General features: G+C 42.6%; 1 protein-coding gene across 3 annotated transcripts in view; it reads right to left on the bottom strand.

Annotated features, from left to right (window-relative positions):
- ARIH1 (ariadne RBR E3 ubiquitin protein ligase 1) overlaps positions 1-19075 on the bottom strand; it is a 112338-nt gene extending 93263 nt beyond the window's left edge. For all 3 annotated transcript variants that reach the window (XM_073996202.1, XM_045395690.3, XM_073996201.1), the window contains exon 1: positions 18391-19075. In XM_073996202.1, the coding sequence (XP_073852303.1) occupies positions 18391-18421 (31 nt within the window). In that variant the 5' untranslated portion in view covers positions 18422-19075. The remainder of the gene's footprint in view (positions 1-18390) is intronic.
- Positions 19076-19864: the final 789 nt, after the last annotated feature.

Here is a 19864-nt window from a genome sequence, read left to right as displayed (position 1 = left end):
AAGTCGGTCCTCCCAGAGAACAGCATTAAATACTCCTTCTTGACCTTATGCTTCTACTGTGAAACATATCATCACATTGTACTTTATTTATAGATTATTTCTTAAAGAGTTGTCCATTATCTGTATCCCCCCAGCAGTGTGGCAGCTAAAGAAATCTCAACTGACAAAAATAAATCAAGTACTCAATTTACAAATGGTTCCCAATTCAACTGAAGCATTATTTTTAGGGACCCACTAACCTCAGAAATTTATAAAGTAACTATAATATATTTAGGATCTTATAAAAAATATAAAAATCAGGTTGGGGAAGGGTTCTGCATTTACGAGAAAAGCATTAAGACATCAACAATACTGTGAGGGAAGGAACCAGGTAGTTGAGGTATAAAGGCAGATGTATGGGTTTTTTAAATCTTTTGTGCTTTTTGAATTTGAGCCAAGAAAATACATGTATGCATAGTCAAACAATAAAAAAATTTGAAATCCTTTTAAAAAGTTTATAAACAGTCACTCTTAGCACACTAAGACTGTTTTTACTTTAAAAAAAAAAAATCTGAGGTTATGGAGAAGAGCTCAGTATACAACTTATTTCTATATTTTGTTTTGTACATAGAATGAAGAAAAACCTGATTCACAAAGATAAGTTTGCAACGTAATTTCAATATTCTTTGCTTAAAATGATCTAGAATCTTTAAAAGGGTACTACAAAACATTTTATTCAGAGCTAACTAGTTAACTGTCTAGAAAGTGCTTTTATTTTTATAAATTCTGAGTTGGAGGAAATATACAGAACTCAAAACTATTAATAAAATAGTAACATCAAGATGAATTACTTGGCCGGGTGCGGTGGCTCACGCCTGTAATCCCAGCACTTTGGGAGGCCGAGACGGGCGGATCACAAGGTCAGGAGATCAAGATTATCCTGGCTAACATGGTGAAACCCCCTCTCTACTAGAAAAAATACAAAACATTAGCCGATCGCGGTGGCTGACGCCTGTAGTCCCAGCTACTCGGGAGGCTGAGGCAGGAGAATGGCATAAACCCGGGAGGCGGAGCGTGTAGTGAGTTGAGATTGCGCCACTGCACTCCAGTCTGGGTGACAGAGCGAGACTCTGTCTCAAAAAAAAAAAAAAGATGAATTACTTACTAATTTGTTACTGCAAAACCCACCAACCCTTCAGTATCTACAATGAGGGTATGAACAGATCTGCCTGGTATTTATTTAATTGAACAGGTGTACATGTGCTGCTGTAGTGTTCTACCTTATGTAACTTTGCCTCAACAGACATGCACAGGCCTCACTCCAAAATACCAGTGAAGACAATCAACAATCCCTAAGAAGTAAACCCAGAATAAGCAGCAGCTTTATTCTGGGTTCTGACCCCCCAAAAAAAATGTTAGTCTGGATTAGGTTACTGCATTGCTAGTCTCCACTATGTTCAATAAATCTTTAAAACTATAGAACGGCTATCATGAGAAGGATTAGAACCAGATAGGTTCAGGTAAAAAGCTACAGGAAGACAAAATCAGAGTATGAAAGAACTCTAAATCAGAGCTGTTCAAATATTAAGTGTGCTCACTTCTGGAAGTGGCTGTGAAGGTTTAGCCAGAGTAGACACTTCAGAATAGTCTATAGGATAACTTACCAGGGAGGTAGTACTTGATATGTGGTTGGCTAGGATAACTGTTAGGATCCTTCCAACCTTGTTAATTTGACTCTATGTGAATCAAAAACTGTGTTTACTGTGGTATGAATCAAAGATTAGGCAAGCTTACTGTTTCCTTAAATCTACAAATATTGCTTAATATTATACTTTCATTCCTAAGGGTGACTAGAAAACTTCTGTATATTTAAAAGTCCTATTTTCACCACTTTGGCTTTATAGCTGGGTATAATGGAACATTATAATCAAGCTTCATACATTATCATATATCCTAAGGACCCAGCTATTATATTAATGCAATACAATTAGAGATTATTATTAAAACCAGACATTTTTAGAGCCAATGAAATGTAATTATTACATTTAAAAATTCTGTAACAAAACAGTGACTAAAATTTTGTACATATGTTCTTTTCAAAGGAACATTTCCAAATTAAATGACTAGTAATTTGAGCCTCACTCCCTAAGTTTTCCCCTTCATAAGAGGTGGTAAAGAGTAGGATAAAAAGTAAACATATTTTCCCACATTTGAAGTTAAATGGCATTAGTAATAAGCTCACCTGAGAACTTTACTAAAGAACTATTTTCTTATTACTGAGCAAAATAAACTGGCTGTTCTCCCTTTAAAACAAGCATTTGTTATCTAGTGTACCTCCATAACAGTTTCACAGTGCTATTCTTCCAGAATCTCTTGGTACTTCTTTCAGAAGAATGCTGGGTTTTGTGGACCACTAGTCTAAGTTTGTAACTTCATACATAAATCATGAACAAATTTTATGTAATATATATGTATTCTATTACTTTGGTCGAGTAGAATTATTTTTTATTAAACTGTGTGTTTTTAAATGCTAGAGTAGAAAACAGTAAATGTTTTAACAGCAATTTTGACTTGATACTTTCTTGAGGATGGTATATATGTAAGCTGTACAGTCTTTTTTTTTTTTTTTTTTTTTTTTTTTTTTTTTTTTGGAGACGGAGTCTCGCTCTGTCAACCAGGCTGGAGTGCAGTGGCCGGATCTCAGCTCACTGCAAGCTCCGCCTCCCGCATTTACACCATTCTCCTGCCTCAGCCTCCCGAGTAGCTGGGACTACAGGTGCCCGCCACCTCGCCCGGCTAGTTTTTTTGTATTTTTCAGTAGAGACGGGGTTTCACTGTGTTAGCCAGGATAGTCTCGATCTCCTGACCTCGTGATCCGCCCGTCTCGGCCTCCCAAAGTGCTGGGATTACAGGCTTGAGCCACCGCGCCCGGCCAGCTGTAAAGTCTTAAATGGGGTATGTAGTAGACTTCTGACTCTATTCCACTCTTTTTATCATTTATTTGGATTCAGAGGCCACAGCAATGAAGTCACAAGTCAGAGCCCACTGACTCAGCCTGTATAAGTCTGTCTTCTGGAGCACAGCAGGATGGAAAACGATAGAAGAGTTCTGCAGAGGCAAACAGAAAATACCCAGCACACACAACAGTAACATTCACACGTTTGTGTATATTTAATGATATAAAATACTGAGTTCCAACTCCAGCTATGAAAAGCTGGTTATTTAATTCCTCTACACCTCTAATTCCTCAATCACAAAATAGTAAAAATGTCACCTATTTCACATAACAGTTTTGATAACTAAAGTTCCATAAGATAACTGGTTAAGAGCAAAGAGTAGTTATGTTAGAGAATAAGGGAAGTGTTAATTCAGTGAATTCGGTAGAAGAGAAATGTGAACAATTCACAAAGGAAAAAAATAGGGATAGTACCAAGAATTATTTTTATCAATAATAAAATCAATCAGAAAATCCATTCATATATAACTTTTCAATGTCTATCAGCTATGTTCCAGGAACTCTGTGGGTACAATGGAAATACCAAAATTAATATACTGATCAAATCACCAAGAATTTCAGAGTCTATTTAGTAAGGGAATGAGATAAGAGCTTTTTATTAAAAAAGTATATACAAAATTCTGAGGCTCACAGGGAAAGATTCAAAGAAGAAACAATGTTTACAGTGGGTCGTTAAGTATAAATGGGTTTAAGGGGGGGGTAGAGGGAAAGCATTTGAAGCAAAGGAAAAAAACCTTACAAAAGCATACAGAAAATTTCCACAGGGAATATGATTATTATGCTATAACACAAGTAAGCATAAGGAAATGGCAGCTAAGGTAGATAGGGGCAAATTATGAAAAGCCTGATCTATCATGCTAATCTTTTCTTTTTTATCTTTTTCGAGACAAGAGTCTTGCCGTCATCCAGGCTGGAGTACAGTGGCACGATCTCGGCTCACTGCAACCTCTGTCTCCCAGGTTCAAGCAATTCTCCTGCCTCAGCTTCCCGAGTAGCTAGGATTACAGGAGCCCGCCTGTAATTTTTGTACTTTTAGTAGAGACGGGGTTTCACCATGTTGGCCAGGCTGGTCTTGAACTCCTGACCTCAAGATCCACCTACCTCGGCCTCCCAAAGTGCTGGGATTACAGGTGTGAACAAATCTTTTATCCTAATCCGCACTGTTTAGTTATTGGGACTCAAAGGCTCAAAACATGTTTGGCTAAGTAGGTTCCTTTTAAGTTTCCTATCCTATTGGCTGCCCACATAACCACTCCTATCCCTGCTTCCTCTCCCACCCCTGCTTGTCATGAATGATAAAGATTTGATATGCTTCCTCAGACTATAGATTTAGGCCAAATATGAACATTTTTGAGACTACAATACAGTGGTCCCCAACTTTTTGGCACTAGGGGACTGGTTTCATGGAAGACAATTTTTCCATGAAAAGGAGGGGGAGGGGAGTGGAGACGGACAATGACAACAATGAATATTCCACCTCAGATTATCAGGCATTAGATTCTCATAAGAAGTGCCAACCTAGATCCCTCGAATGCACAATTTACAATAGGGTTTGCACTTCTACGAGAATCCAATGCTGTTGCCAATCTGACAGGAGGCAGAGCTCAGGTGGTAATGCTCGCTGGCTGCTCGCCTACTGTTGTGCAGCCCAGTTCCTAACCAGGCCACAGCCTGGGGATTGGGAACCCCTGCTATAATAAACTCAGTAAGGTGACTAACTTGTAAAAGAAGGAGACTTCTTTTTTTTTTTTTTTTTTTTTTTTTTTTGAGGAGGAGGAGGAGGAGACATTTCAGCATTCCCTGAAAAACATTTTTTTTTTTGGCTAGAGACGGGGTCTCACTATGTTGCCCAGGCTCATCTCAAACTCCTTGGTTCAATCAATCCTCCTGCCTCAGTCTCCCAAAGTGCTGGGATTACAGGCGTGAGCCACCGTACCCAGCCTCCCTGAAAAATCTGTGGTGACTATACGTATTACATTCACAAGGCTACAAAGGCCTCTTTTCCATTATTATCATCCTTTTCAGAGCTCTTTTGATTTTTCTGATTTTTTCCAAAGACAGCCTTCTAATAGCTTTTAACAAAACTCTACTTATCCACAAAGATCAATATTTTCCTTTCCTAAAAACCAACTGGTTGCTTTAGAGGGCAAAGCTTTCCGTAACCCACAGAGGTGCCAACATGTAACAAGAGTGAACCATACTAGCTAGGATTGACATCTTATAATAATAACATTTCAAAAGACAAACTGGTAGTGTGTGGAATTTTAAAGTAACAACAATACGCTAAGATTCTCAACTGTGGAAACCTGCCCAGGGTAGGTCCAGAAACGAAATCAGTTCACAAGTCAAAAGCACACACAAATGTTTTTATTTTGAGATGACCACCATACTTCAGTATGCAGAAGTGCTTTATGCATACCTCCTGTTTTGTCACACAAGCAATTAAGATGTGTCCTTAAGGAATAAGACTTAGAAAACTAGTAATTTTTACTTCTTCATTTAGGATTAAGTGAAACGTATTTTTTTACTCTGAGTCAGTGATGGTGAAGAACACAGTGACTACTAGTATAGTTTGGTGCCACTGATATCTTTTGTACTTGATCTTCTATTATCCCATCATTTAATGAAAACAAGCTATTTATACAGTTATATAGTAATATAGTGTCAAGATCAAAGGATGAGTTGTGTATATAGTCAATAATTTAGCAAAGTTATGGCCTATGATACTATGCCTATTATAAGAATGTGGAAAATGAAGGAAAAAAAATTCAAGGATGACTCAAAACCCAAGAATGGTTCTCAGATAAGCCAATCAAAGTGGGAAAAGCCTCAAAGAGAGAAGGTATTAAATTTGAGTTTCAAGTAAGTTTCAGATAAATGTCTGTACCAATGTCACAAATTCCAAGATAAATGTCCACATTAGTAGCTTTTACTTACAAATACAAGCTAAGAATCAAGTAATACTTCTCGGTTTCTAGTTTACACTTTATCCCTAAAAACACTGTACAACTGTGATTAGGAGAGAGGACATATTACCAGGTAATTAGAGTCAGTTAATATCTTGAGTTATAAGTATGACAGTTTCAAAGGCAATGGCAAAGCAAGCCTGGGGGTAAGTGTCTAGGATGATAGTTATTCTTAGCATTGTCTAAGCAAATGTCTCAGTAACAAGAAAATGTTACCTAATACTTCATTACCTGCTCTGTTTTTTGCCAAAATGTATTGTAAGGGCACTTCTAACACTTTTAAGTGGAACAGAGCAAAAAAGGAAAGAACAATACTACAGAACAGTATTTACATACAAAAAAAAAAAAAAAACCAGGAGAAAATTCCTGAATATTTGGCATTTTTCATTTAAATCTTCAAACTTTTGGCCTTAAAACCAAAATTGTCAGGCTGGACACAGTGGTTCATGCCTGTAATCTCAGCACTTTGGGAGGCTGAGGAGGGTGGATCACCTGAAGTCAGGAGTTCAAGACCAGTCTGGCCAACACGGTGAAACCCTGTCTCTACCAAAAAATACAAAAATTAGCCAGGTGTGGTGATGCATGCCTGTAATCTCAGCTACTTGGGAGGCTGAGGCACGAGAATCACCTGAACCCAGGAGGCAGAGGTTGCAGTGAGCCAAGATCATGCCACTGCAATCCAGCCTGGGCGACAGACTCTGTCTCAAAAAAAAAAAAAGTGATTTTTAAAAATGAAAAAAAACAAACAAAAATAGGGCTCTGGAAAGCTGATTTGTCAGAGCAGATGTTAGAGCAATAAGAATTTTTTAAGCCACCTTCTGAGATAGCATACTGTCCACCAACTAATTGGGCATCAACTATACCCCAAGCTGCATCAAATGAGACACTACAGCAGTCTCCTTCATCCTCAGGGAACACGTCCCAAGACCCTCAGTGGAAACTTGGAAGTGCAGATAATACCGAACTTATACATGCTATGTTTTTTCAATCTGATAACAGTTAAGTGACCAGCCGAGGCCAGTAGAAGCAGGTAGGTAGTCTATATACTGCTATATACTGGATAAAGGGATGATTCATGTCCTGGGTGGGATGGTAAGCGATTTAATCACACTACTCAGAATGGTGTACAATTTAAAACTTACAAATTGTTTCTTTCTGAAATTTTCTATTTAATATTTTCAGACTGCTGCACACCTCAGGTAACTGAAACCTTGAAAATTGAAACTGCAGATAAGGGGAAACCAGATGACCACCTATCACTAGGTGAATGACAATTTAGGAAAAAAAAAATTAAAAATTTAGAGAGAAACTTAAATTATAAGTGATTATAGAAATCTACTGACTCTATAAAAGTTGCTCAACAGCTTTTTAAAAAAATATACATGAGGCAGGGGCCAGGCACAGTGGCTCACACCTGTAATCCCAGCACTTTCGGAGGTCAAGGAGGGTGGATCACAATGTAAGGAGATCCAGACCATCCTGGCTAACACAGTGAAATCCCGTCTCTACTAAAAATACAAAACAATTAGCCGGGCCTGGTGGCGGGTGCCTGCAGTCCCAGCTACTCAGGAGGCTGAGGCAGGAGAATGGAGTGAACCCAGGAGGCGGAGCTTGCAGGGAGCTGAGAACGCACCACTGCACTCCAGCCTGGGCAACTGAGCAAGACTTGGTCTCAAAACAAACAAACAACAACAAAAAAACAAAAACATGAGGCTTTTTAAAACACAGAAAATAATGCAAGGACCACCACTACTACCATCTCCGTGGGCCCGAAAGGATCCAGTCACTCCAGGTTTAGAAGGAGCCTGATTACTATCTTGCCCAGTAATGTCAGCCTAAATAAATTCTCATTCTTCTATTTATCCCATCATTTAATGAAAACAATTAAGCTATTTATACAGTTATATAGTAATATAGTGTCAAGATCAAAGGATGAGTTGTGTATATAGTCAATAATTTAGCAAAGTTATGGCCTATGATACTATGCCTATTATAAGAAAGACAGTGATTACCTAAAAGGAATGACTGAGGAAAGGAGAGGTGATTAACCTTAGGAAAAAAAATTTTTCCTTCAGGATTCCAAAATGATAGTTATATAAAAAACAAAACCATTCAGGGTGCTACCAGTACTAAGAACAATGAGTGAAAGCTAATATGGAAGTAGATTTTATTTCCATTAAAAAAAATCAATAGGCAAACACTGGATTGAGATGCATCACAAAATAGCTCACTGTTATTTACTTGTAGTTAAGCAGAGACGGCAGTGTTTTAGAAAGATTTCTTACAAAAACAGGAGCTCTCAACCCTGGCTGTGCATTAAAACAATCCAGGGAAGATTCTTGTTTAATGGCAATGCCTGGCCCAAACCCCCCAGAGACCCACCTACTTGGTATGCGGTAGGGCCTGGGTGCCTGCATTTTTAAAAATCCCCAGGTAAGAAAATCTGAGTAAGATCACTAGATCACATCAATGTCATTATCCTCATTGTGATACTGTGCAAGATGTTTTGCAAGACACTGTTTTATAAGATGTAAACTATTGCAGAAAAATCGGTAAAGAATATGTGGGATTCAATGCAATACCACTTTAGTCCCACCAAGAATGGTCATAATCAAAAAATTAAAAAATAATAGATGTTGTCATGGATGTGGTGAAAGTGGAACACTTCTACACTGCTGGTGGGAATGTAAACTAGTACAATCACTATGGAAAACAGTGTGGAGATGCCTTAAAGAACTAAAAGTAGAACTACTATTTAATTCAGCAATCACACTACTGGGTATCTACCCAGAGGAAAAGTCATTATACGAAAAAGATACTTGCACATGCCGTTTAGAGCAGTACAATTCGCAATTTCAAAAATGGGGAACCAGCCCAAATGCCCATCAATCAACAAGTGGATAAAGAAACTGGTGTGTGTGTGTGTGTGTGTGTGTGTATATATATATATATCAGATGGAATACTACTCAGCCATAAAAGGGAATGAGCTAATGGCATTTGCAGCAACCTGGATGGGATTGGAGACTACTATTCTAAGAGAAGTAAATCAAGAACAGAAAACCAAACATTGTATGTTCTCACTCCTAAGTGGGAGCTAAGCTATCAGGATGCAAAGGCATAAGATTGATATAATGAACTCTGGGGACTCGGGGGGAAAAGGTGAGAAGCGGGTGAGAAATAAAACACTACAAACTGGGTTCAGTGTATATTGCTCAGATGATGGGTACACCAAAATCTCACAAATCACCACTAAAGAATTTACTCATATAATCAAATACCACACCTCTTCCCAAATAACCTAGGGAAATAAAATTTTTTTTGGAAAAAAGAATAGGTGGGATTTTTGCATTATTTCTTGCAACTGCATGTGAATCTACAATTTTGTGTGTTTGTGTGTGATGGAGTTTTGCTCTTGATGTCCAGGCTGGAGTGCAATGGCACAATCTCAGCTCAATGCAACCTCTGCCTCCTGGGTTCAAGTGATTGAACCTCCCGACTAGCTGGGATTACAGGCACCCACCACCACGCCCAGCTAATTTTTGTATTTTTTTTTAGTAGAGACAGGGTTTCACCATGTTGGCCACGCTGGTCTCGAACTCCTGACTTCAGGTGACCTGCCTGCCTCGGCCTCCCAAAGTGTTAAGATTACAGGCGTAAGCCACCGTGCCCGGCCGCGAATCTACAATTTTCTATTTAAAAAAGAGTAATGAAAAAAATCCCCAGGTGATTCCATTATGTAGCTAGAGTTAAAAAAAAAAAAAAAAATTCAGTAAACTGGAGACTCTCAAATTCCTACCAATTCTGAGACTACAAGCTATTTTAAACTTAAGCCACTGAAAGGTTATTAGGAATGTCTATCATTTACAGATATGCTTTGCAAAGACAAATGTAAATAGTTTATGGTTAACCCAAAATAAAAAATCCAACACACTATGTTCTCGCAGTAGTATATAAAAAGATTGGATAGAAAGGCATTATACAATAGCTGTAATTTACCTCTTAACAGAGAGAGAGAGAAACAAACAGCCGGCCTCTAAGATGGCCCCCAAAGACCCCTGCCTCCTGGTCTTCACATCTTTGTATAATCCCCTCCACTTGCATGTGGGCTGGATTTAATTATTCACTTATAGTAAATAAAATATTGCAAAGTGATGCGACGTTACTTCTGAGATTAAGTTATAAAAAGACTGTGGCTTCCATTATATGGGCCTTCTCTCTCAGATCCCTCACTCTGGAGGAAACAAACTACTGTGTTGTCAGTCACTTTATGCAGAGGCCCACATGGCAAGGAACTAGTATCTGTGGGCAACAACCAGCCAGTGAAAATCTGGCCTCGTCACAGCCAAATGAGTGAGCTTGGAAGGGGAAGCTTCCCCAGTCAAGCCTTGAGGTCAGATACGGTGGCTCATGCCTGTAATCCTAGTATTTCAGGAGGCTAAGGCAGGCAGATCCCTTGAACTAAGGTGTTCAAGAGCAGCCTCAGTGACATAGCAAAACAAAAAAATACCAGTCTCTACCAAAAAAAACCCACACACACAAAAAAATAAGCTGGGGCGTGGTGGTGCACACCTGTAGTCCCAGTTACTCGGGAGGCTGAGGGTTGCAATGAGCTGAGATTATGCCATTGCACTCCAGCCTGGGCACCAGAGCAAGCCTCTATCCTCAAAAAAAAAAAAAAAAAAGAGAGAGAGAGAGAGAGAGAGAACTGCTACCCAGCTGTCAACTTGGCTGCAGCCTTGTAAGAGACCATAAGCCAGAGGCCCCCAGGTAGGCTGCATCCAGAATTGTAACTCACAGAAACTGAGATATAATAGATCCTTGTTGTTTTAAGCCGTTAAGTTTTGGGGTAACATAAGGCAAAAGATAACTAAATCTATATAGTTACCACAGGTCAACCCCAAAAGAAAGGAATCTAATCTGATGACTTCTGCTTACCTTTCATCATAGTCTTTAATCTCCCAGGTTCTACATTATTATCCAGCATTTTAAAACTCCATTCTACTTTAGCTGACTTCATTACTCAAAAATTCTCCTCATTCTCACCTCATTCAATTCCTTAGAATGACTTCCTCTTTTTTATCCACCCAAATCCTAGCCATCTTTGACAACACCTACAGGTGTCTCTTCCATGAATACCTATTACTATCCACTTACTTAAATTACTCACTAACCTAACAGCTTGGTTTTAACTCTAAGAGACTGTCAACTCCTTAAGAGTAAGTCTTCTCATATTCCTTTAAACAGGACTTTATATCTATCCAAGACTTTATATCTCTTCCAGCATACTAATAAATCAGAAAACTCAATGTTCTACATTAAAAAAAAATCTAGGAGTGGAAGGGAAATCAAGAACTCCAATCGGCTGGGCGCAGTGGCTCAAGCCTGTAATCCCAGCACTTTGGGAGGCCGAGACAGGTGGATCATGAGGTCAGGAGATCCAGACCATCCTGGCTAACCCGGTGAAACCCTGTCTCTACTAAAAAATACAAAAAACTAGCCGGGCAAGGTGGCGGGCGCCTGTAGTCCCAGCTGCTCGGGAGGCTGAGGCAGGAGAATGGTGTAAACCCGGGAGGTGGAGTTTGCAGTGAGCTGAAATCCGGCCACGGCACTCCAGCCTGGGTGACAGAGCAAGACTCCGTCTTAAAAAAAAAAAAAAAAAAAAAAAAGAACTCCAATCTAGAATGTCAGATGTCACTAGTTTGGTTTGTATATTTGCAAATACTGGCCGGGCACAGTGGCTCATGCCTGTAATCCCAGCACTTTGGGAGGCCCAGGCAGGTGGATCACCTGAGGTCAGGAGTTCAAGACCAGCCTGGCCAACATGGTGAAACCCCGTCTTTACTAAACATACAAAATTAGCCAGGCATAGTGGTGGGTGCCTGTAATCCCAGCTACTTGGGAGGCTGAGGCAGGAGAATCGCTTGAACCCAGGAGGCGGAAGGTGCAGTGAGCTGAAATGGCACCACTGCACTCCAGCCTGGGCGAGAGAGACTGTCTCCAAAAAAAAAAAAAAAAAAAAAAGAAAGGAAAGGAAAGGGAAAATACTGAATAAACACCACCTTAGCTGAAGGACAGCAACTACGATGACAAACACCTTCCAACCTTATCGGTTAGCCTAGTGTTGCCGAGGTTCTGGAAATTTTCTCATTACTATTTTTTGTTTTTGTTTTGAAGCAGAGTCTCCCTCCATCACCCAGGCTGGAGTGCAGTGGCGCGATCTCAGCTCACTGCAGCCTCCACTTCCCAGGATCAAGAAATTCTCCTGTCTCAGTCTCCCAAGCAGCTGGGATTACAGGCACGCACCACCACACCCAGCTAGGGTATCACCATATTGGCCAGGCTGGTCTCAACCTCCTAACCTCAAGTGATCTGCGTGGCTCAGCCTCCCAAAGGGCTGGGATTATAGGCATGAGCCACCGTGCCTGGCCCCCTAATTAGTTTCTTAAACAATTTACCTTGCCTCATTAACCCACCTCTGTAGTAATCTATCACTACACATAACACACAGAGAAACACTACTGTTAAATTTCAACTACATCAGCAGTTCTCAAACTTTAGCTTGCATCACCATCACCTAGAAGACTTGTTAAAACAGCCAGACCCCATCCCCAGAGTTTGATTCATAGGACTACTGCCATAGCAATTCAACAAGTCAGCGTAATTTAAACTTACAGTTCAAGGAGATAAAGCCGGGAAAACATAGTCCAAGAGGAATAAATCTAAACCGTACCAAACACTTCAGTAACTTCAAAACACGTGTGCCTGCACACACCATGCACAGGCTTGTACATCCTCTTCCTCCTCTCCCAATTAATGAATTTAACTACGATATGCACACCTGAATTCAATTTCTTGGAAAAAATGAACATCTCCAATTAACTGAGGTTTTTAAAATGTTAAACAAAACCCTTAATGTAAAAAAGGACCAATCCAGTAATTCAACTCCCTCATTTTCAGTCCCAGATTAAAAACAAAACAACGCCGGGCAGCGTGGCTCACTGTGATCCCAGCACTTTGGGAGGTCGAGGCAGGCAGATCACCCGAGGTCGGGAGTTTGAGACCAGCCTGACCAACATGGAGAAACCCCATCTCTACTAAAAATACAAAATTAGCTGGGCGTGGTGACATATGCCTGTAATCCTAGCTACTCAGGAGGCTGAGGCAGGAGAATCGCTTGAACCTGGGAGGCAGAGGTGAGCTGAGATCACGCCATTGCACTCCAGCCTGGGCAACAAGACAGAAACTCCATCTTAAAAAAAAAAAAAAAAGTTTGGCTGGGCACCATGGCTCACGCCTGTAATCCCAACGCTTTGGGAGGCCAAGATGGGTGGCTCATTTGAGGTCAGGAGTTCGACACCAGCCTGGCCAACATGGTGAAACCTTGTCTAAAATACAAAAATTAGCTTGGTGTGGTGGTGAGTGCCTGTAATCCCAGTTACTTGAGAGGCTGAAGCAGGAGAATCGCTTGAACCCTGGAAGTGGAGGTTGCAGTGAGCCGAGATTGGGCCACTGCACTCCAGCCTGGGTGACACAGCGAGACTCATATCAAAAAAAAAAAAAAATTGAAGGTTCTGAGATACTAACTAGACAGAGAAAAAACCAGGGCTATAACTGACTCCCCAACCAGTAAATAATATGCTAGAATAGTACACTGTCTTCCTTAGTTTAGGCTTGCAATCTCAACTTTGAGGTTCTTTAATTAAATCCCTTATAGGTGAAATAAATCTTTCAAACCAACAGCCAACAGAAAATTTCTTCAGTAAGACTTAAATATTTTAATGAGTTATTTGGCTGGGCACGGTGGCTCACACCTGTAATCCCAGCACTTTGGGAGGCCAAGGCAGGCAGATCATGAGGTCAAGAGATTGAGACCATCTGGCCAACATGGTGAAACCCAGTCTCTACCAAAAACACAAAAATTAGCTGGGCGTAGTGGCATGTGCCTATAGTCCCAGTTTCCCGGGAGGCTGAGACAGGAGAATCGCTTGAACCCGGGAGGCAGAAGTTGCACTGAGCCAATGTCGCACCACCACTGCTCTCTAGCCTGGCAACAGAGCAAAACTCTGTCTCAAAAAAAAAAAAAAGTTATTTAGCATAATAGATCTTATAAAAGCAAGATACCTATCCACTATTTTTTATACCTCCTCTCTGACCACTCACATTCAACAGTCCCAGGTCCATATTCCTCTCGGCACACACTCTAAATATGGTACAGGTTGACTATCACAAGTTTCTCAGATTTGGAATATTTAATTATACTTACAATCAGCATCCCTAATCTGACAATCTGAAATCCGAAATGCTGCAATGAGAATTTCCTTTGAACATCATCACATCAGTGCTCAAAAAGTTTTGGATTTCCAGGCCTACCACTTTGAGAGGCTGAGGTTCGAGGAGCACTTGAGGCCAGGAGTTTGAGACTGGCCTGGGCAACAAAACAAGACCCTGTGTCTCTACAAAAAAGAAAAAAAATTAGCCAGGTGTAGTGCCACACACCTATAGTCCTAGCTACTCAGGAGCCTGAGGCAGGAGAAATCACTTTAGCTCAGGAGTTGGAAGTTGCAGTGAGCTATGATCTTGCCATTGCACTTCAGCCTGGGCAACAAAACAAAGTGATTTCAGAGCATTTCGGATATTTTGATTAGGTATACCCAATCTGTGCTCCTAAGAGCTGCTGCTCTTCTCACTCACTCTGCCTGAGTCAAAATCGTGACAGTGGATTAACTATCACTAGAAGTCTAAAATACAGAGACGCTCACGTTCCACCCCAGACTTCATTTATGAGTAGGAATCTCTGGAAGTGGAGTCCAAGGACCTCCATATTTCCTATCCCTATATGCTCCTTAGGCAAGAAGCATATCCTCTGCTTAACATAGTGCCTGGCATACTTAGAAAGCACAATCAACATCTGCTGGACACTGTTGTGGAAATACAAAATGGCAAGTTTAAATACTCCCAACTGCAGAATTGAACAGGGTTCATTTAATAATTTACCTAGCTACTTATACAGTTACATTAGAAAACCACTTTTTAGGCTGGGCACGGTGGCTCACGACTGTAACCCCAGCACTTTGGGAGGCCGAGTTGTGTGGATAACCTGGAGTCTGGAGTTCAAGATCGGCCTGGGCAACATGGTGAAACCCCCTCTCTACTAAAAAATACAAAAATTAGCTGGGTGTGGTGGTGCACACCTGTAATCCCAGCTACTCGGGAGGCTGAGGCAGGAGGATTGCTTGAACTCAGGAGGCAGAGGTTGTAGTGAGCCAAGATCACGCCACTGCACTCCAGCCTGGGCAGCAGAGTGAAACTCTGTCTCAAAAAAAAAAAAAAACCCTGGCCAGGCATGGTGGCTCACACCTGTAATCCCAGCACTTAGGGAGGCCAAGAAGGACAGATCACTTGAGGCCAGGAGTTCGGGACCAGCATGACCAACATGGCGAAACCTCGTAACACAAAAATCAGCTGGGCCTGGCGGCAGGTGCCTGTAATCCCAGATACCAGGGTGGGAGGCGGCTGGGGCGGGGAAGACTGAGGCAAGGGTAATCTCTTGAACCTGAGAGGTGGAGGTTGCAGTAAGCTGAGATCAGGCCACTGCACTCCAGCCTGGGTGACAGAGCAAGACTGTCTCCAAACAGAACAAAACAAAACAAAAAACTCAGATTTTTTTTTTTTTTCCTTAAAAGCTGAAAAGGCAAGCTAGGTAGCCACAAAGGATTTAAATAAAAGACCAAATTAAATATATTTGGTCTTTTATTTAAATGTTAACCGGGAAAGTATAGAAAGCCAGAAAACCAAGAGTTTTCTGAAAGAAAAATAAAGTTGACTTATTTGAAGACCAAACCTAACCTGTAGATATCCACAAATAACAGTATTTATGCTGTTGCCCAGAACTCCTCTCCCAGAAAAAGTAATCAAATTCCCAAGGAAACACTAAATTAATTTGGTGATCTTTTTACATTTCAAACTTTTTCACCTGCCAATGTATCTTACCTGATTTCATACTGAAAATTAGAATTGGAAACAGGGAATTTAAATTTTTAAGAATTAACAGTAAGCTCTCTAATGTAAACTAAGTAAAATTCAGTGTTTATCAAACCAACATTAAAAACCTAGATAACTGCTATTTCCAACCTCTGTTAAGTCTTACAAACCAGTAAGAGATAAATATCCCAAAGAGGGGCAATGGGCAAGAGAGGATAAAATGAGCAAAAAGCGAGGGGCAATTTAAAAAAGAAATACCAAGCCCAACAAACGAAAGTTCAATTTCACCAGGTTTTTTTTGCCCATCAAACACTGGTTGGGAAAACTAGCATAACTTTTCCGAAAGCAATGTGGTAGTATGTATCAAACACATTGAAAATGAGCAAATTCTTTTGACTCAGCAATTCACTTTATCCCAAGAAAGTAAGAACACTCAAAGACTGACCTATAATAATATTTTAAATGATGTTTATAAAAGCCAGAAACTAGAAAATAAAAAGGAAGGCAAATCACAGACTGATTAAATAAATCAGTTTGGATCAATAATCATGTAAGTTCTCGAAAAACTTACTTGACAGAAGGTTGTTCAGAGGATTTTTGTAATAATGTTTTTCCACTGAAAACACAGAACATACAGTACAGTTCCACTGTTATTAACGTTGAACCATATTAGTAGCTATCCAAAGGTTTAGAAAAATAACTACAGTTGACATTTTGGTGTAGGTCTCTGGGTGGCAGGCTTGTTTTGTCTTTTTATTTTTTCTTACCTAATCAGATTTGTCTTACACGTGCATCTTCTACAGGCCTGGCGCGGTGGCTGACGCCTGTAATCCAGCACTTTGCGAGGACGAGGCGGGCGGATCACGAGGTCAGGAGTTCGAGACCAGCCTGGCCAGCATGATGAAACCCGTCTCTACTAAAAATACAAAAAATTAGCTGAGCATGGTGGCGCACGCCTGTAGTACCAGCTACCGGGGAAGCTGAGGCAGAAGAACTGCATGAATCCGGCAGGCGGAGGTTGCAGTGAGCTGAGACTGCACTATTGAACTCCAGCCTGGGAGACACAGCGAGACTCTGCTTCAAACAAAAAAAAATTATCTTCTACAATCCTCAACTTCCTTCTTAGACTGCGTTCTCTATATTAAAAAATTAAGACTTCCACTATTTAGTAATGGCACTAGGTATCAGACATTTTTCTATTATGCAAAACGCTGTATTCAAACAGTGCCTGAATAGATGATTCAATTTTTAAAACTGTTACTTATAATACTATAAAAATCTGTTAATGATAGAAAGTCAACGAGTTGACAGTGCCATACTTCTAATTTGTCAATGAATATTTAGCCAACCAATTTATGTTAAAAACGAAATGATGACTGACAAGCAAGAGGCAATAGTAAGTAACTTGCTGCTCATATATGTTTCCTTCCAGGTTTTCTAAAAGTTACACTAAATCAAGCTTCATTTTTATTCTTCGGCCATATCCCTGATTCCTCAGGACAAGTGAGGTTTTTTCCCCCAAAGAAATGAAGATTTTTGATTTTCTAAAGCTCAAAAATGCAAAATCTGACGCATATGGTTCACTGAGATGTGGTTATCAACTTACACCAAGCCTAACTTACCACAAAATAGAAAATATCAGAGAAAGGAGTTCACAAGCAGAAAGTCTCTTCTTTCTAACAATAGAGTCTTGTCCGATATTAGACAACACTGCATTTTGTTGCCGTTTTAGCTACAAGGATGGGTATGCAATATGCAGTAACTATTCCAACAGCTTCAAGCAAGTAATATGCTACGACTAGAGAAAGTAGCAGTTAGGTCCCAAACAGCAAAAATGTAAAAAAGATGTAAGCAGAAGCCTCACCATCTGAAAAGGCCCATCAGCACCTCTTCCGAGAAATAGTTCCCTTCCCCCACCCTTTAAGTAGGCACTTGAGACTGCCAAGATCCATTTCTTTATTAACTGGTGCCCACTTGGGGCAACTGTACACCAAGCTGCTCTAAGGCCTACTCTAATCCCTTCCAAAAGTGCTCAAATGAGGCTAAGGCCGGGGTAACCCTCGTCGGGGCCCAATTCTTCCTGACTCCTCTTCCCCACCCCACCTCCTCCGCCCCGCCCCAGCAGGCGCTCGCCCAGCCAAAGAAAGGACACCGGGGCCAGGGACTGGCAGAAATTGCCCGCAAGAGAAGGCTTAGGCGGCCGAAGGCCTCCGCCATAGCAGGACTTGGGAAGCACCGCCCCCAGAGTACCTCCCCACACCCGGCTAATCGGCGAACCTCTGCTTTCGACACCCTCTATCCCCAGCAGAGGCAGCGGAGAAGACAAGGCCGGGAGGCACCGGGCTGGGCTGCGCACCAGGCCCAGGCCTGTCCCTTGGGACCGCGCGTGCAGCCTGAATCCGCTCCCCGGTTGAGCCCGGTCCAGCTGGCGCGGCGGCCACCCTCACCTGGATGACCTCGTTGACCTCCCGGATACATTCCACCATGTGTTGTAGAATCTGCTCGGCCGTGAGCACCTCGTAGCGGTAATCCTCCTCCTGCTCGTGCCCCGGCCCGCCACCACCGCCGCCGCCGCCGCCGCCACCGCCACCGCCGGGCCCCAGAGCGCTGCCGCCGCCACCGCCCGTCTCCCCGCACAGCAGTCCGTCCCGCTCCCCGCCGACGCCCAGGCCGGGCTCCACCAGCTCCACCTCGCCCAGATCCAGGGTATCATCGTCCGGCTCGTCGTCGTCTTCGTCCTCCTCCTCCTCGGCGCCGCTGTCCTCCTCACTGCACTCCTCGTCCTCGTCGAACTCGTAGTTGTAGCCCTCGTCCGAGTCCATGGCGCGACGCGCGGGGGCCCGGCGGACGCTGGCCGAGGCGGGGAGAGGGCGGGGACGCCGAGGCCCCGGCTCTCGCTCCGGCTCCGGCTGATGTCCGGACGCAGGCCTGGCTCCGGCCCCGCGGGCCGCGGCTCCTCCCCAGGAGCGGCGGTTGGCGTTTGACTGCTGGTGGCGGCGGGGAGGGCGCGGAGGAGGGAGGGAGGGAGCGAGGGGGCCGCTTGCTGCCCGCCTCAGTCAGACGCGGCTCCGCTCCGGCCTCCGAGAGAAAACAGTCCCCAGCGCCACCTCTACGGCCGCTGCTATCGCTACTGAGCCAACAAAGGGGCGTGCGTCACCGCGTCGCGTTGCGTCGTCGCGTCACTCCTCTTTGCGTCACTGCGCCCCGCCCCGCCGCCCCTGCGTGGAGCCCGGGGAGACCCCACGGCCCGGCCTACCTGGGCCTAGGACTTGAGCAGGAATTGCCTTCTCGGTTCGGTCCGCTGCCGCTGTGAGGGCCGAGCGGAAACCCGTAGAGCTTTTATGTGAAGAGATTGCGGCCTCCTGGTCACCAGTCGCCGAGAGAGGGACCCCTGGACCGCCTAGGTGGTGGTGTTTGCCGCAGGCCATAGGGATCCAGCCCCCTCCGGCAGTCCCATGGGGACGCGGCCTTCCCACCCGGGCGGAAAGGCGCTTCCCGCCCGCCCTGCGGTAATCCCGGAAGCCGTGATCTGTTAATCTAAAATTTCTGTTGCTTTGGCTACTGATGGAAACCTGTTGTAAGTGGAACCTCTAAACTGTATGACAGGCGAACCCACTTTAGGTAGCTGTGTGATTCTGTTCACTTGTACAGACATGCTGTGGTTTTTAAGTCTCCTATAATGACGTCATTTTAAAGAGGCATTTCCTCAACCCCGCTGATTAGAGCGCCTCTTGAGGGCCCTAAACAATGTAAACAGCGATGGTTTTCATGAATTGAGCACTGTGTAAGGGCTTTACATATATTCTGTTTCATCTTCATGGAGCCATAGTACCCATTTTATACCTGAGGAACCTGAAGCTCAGAAAGGAAAAGGGACCTGGCCAAGACCACATAACCCTTGCCCTATTTTAGCCACTGGAT

The sequence above is a fragment of the Macaca fascicularis genome, chromosome 7, assembly GCF_037993035.2.
Source record: "Macaca fascicularis isolate 582-1 chromosome 7, T2T-MFA8v1.1".
In the NCBI taxonomy this organism is placed as follows: Eukaryota; Metazoa; Chordata; class Mammalia; order Primates; family Cercopithecidae; genus Macaca; species Macaca fascicularis.
Note: the sequence above shows the minus strand (reverse complement) of the source record. Positions and strands in the feature narration are given on the sequence as shown.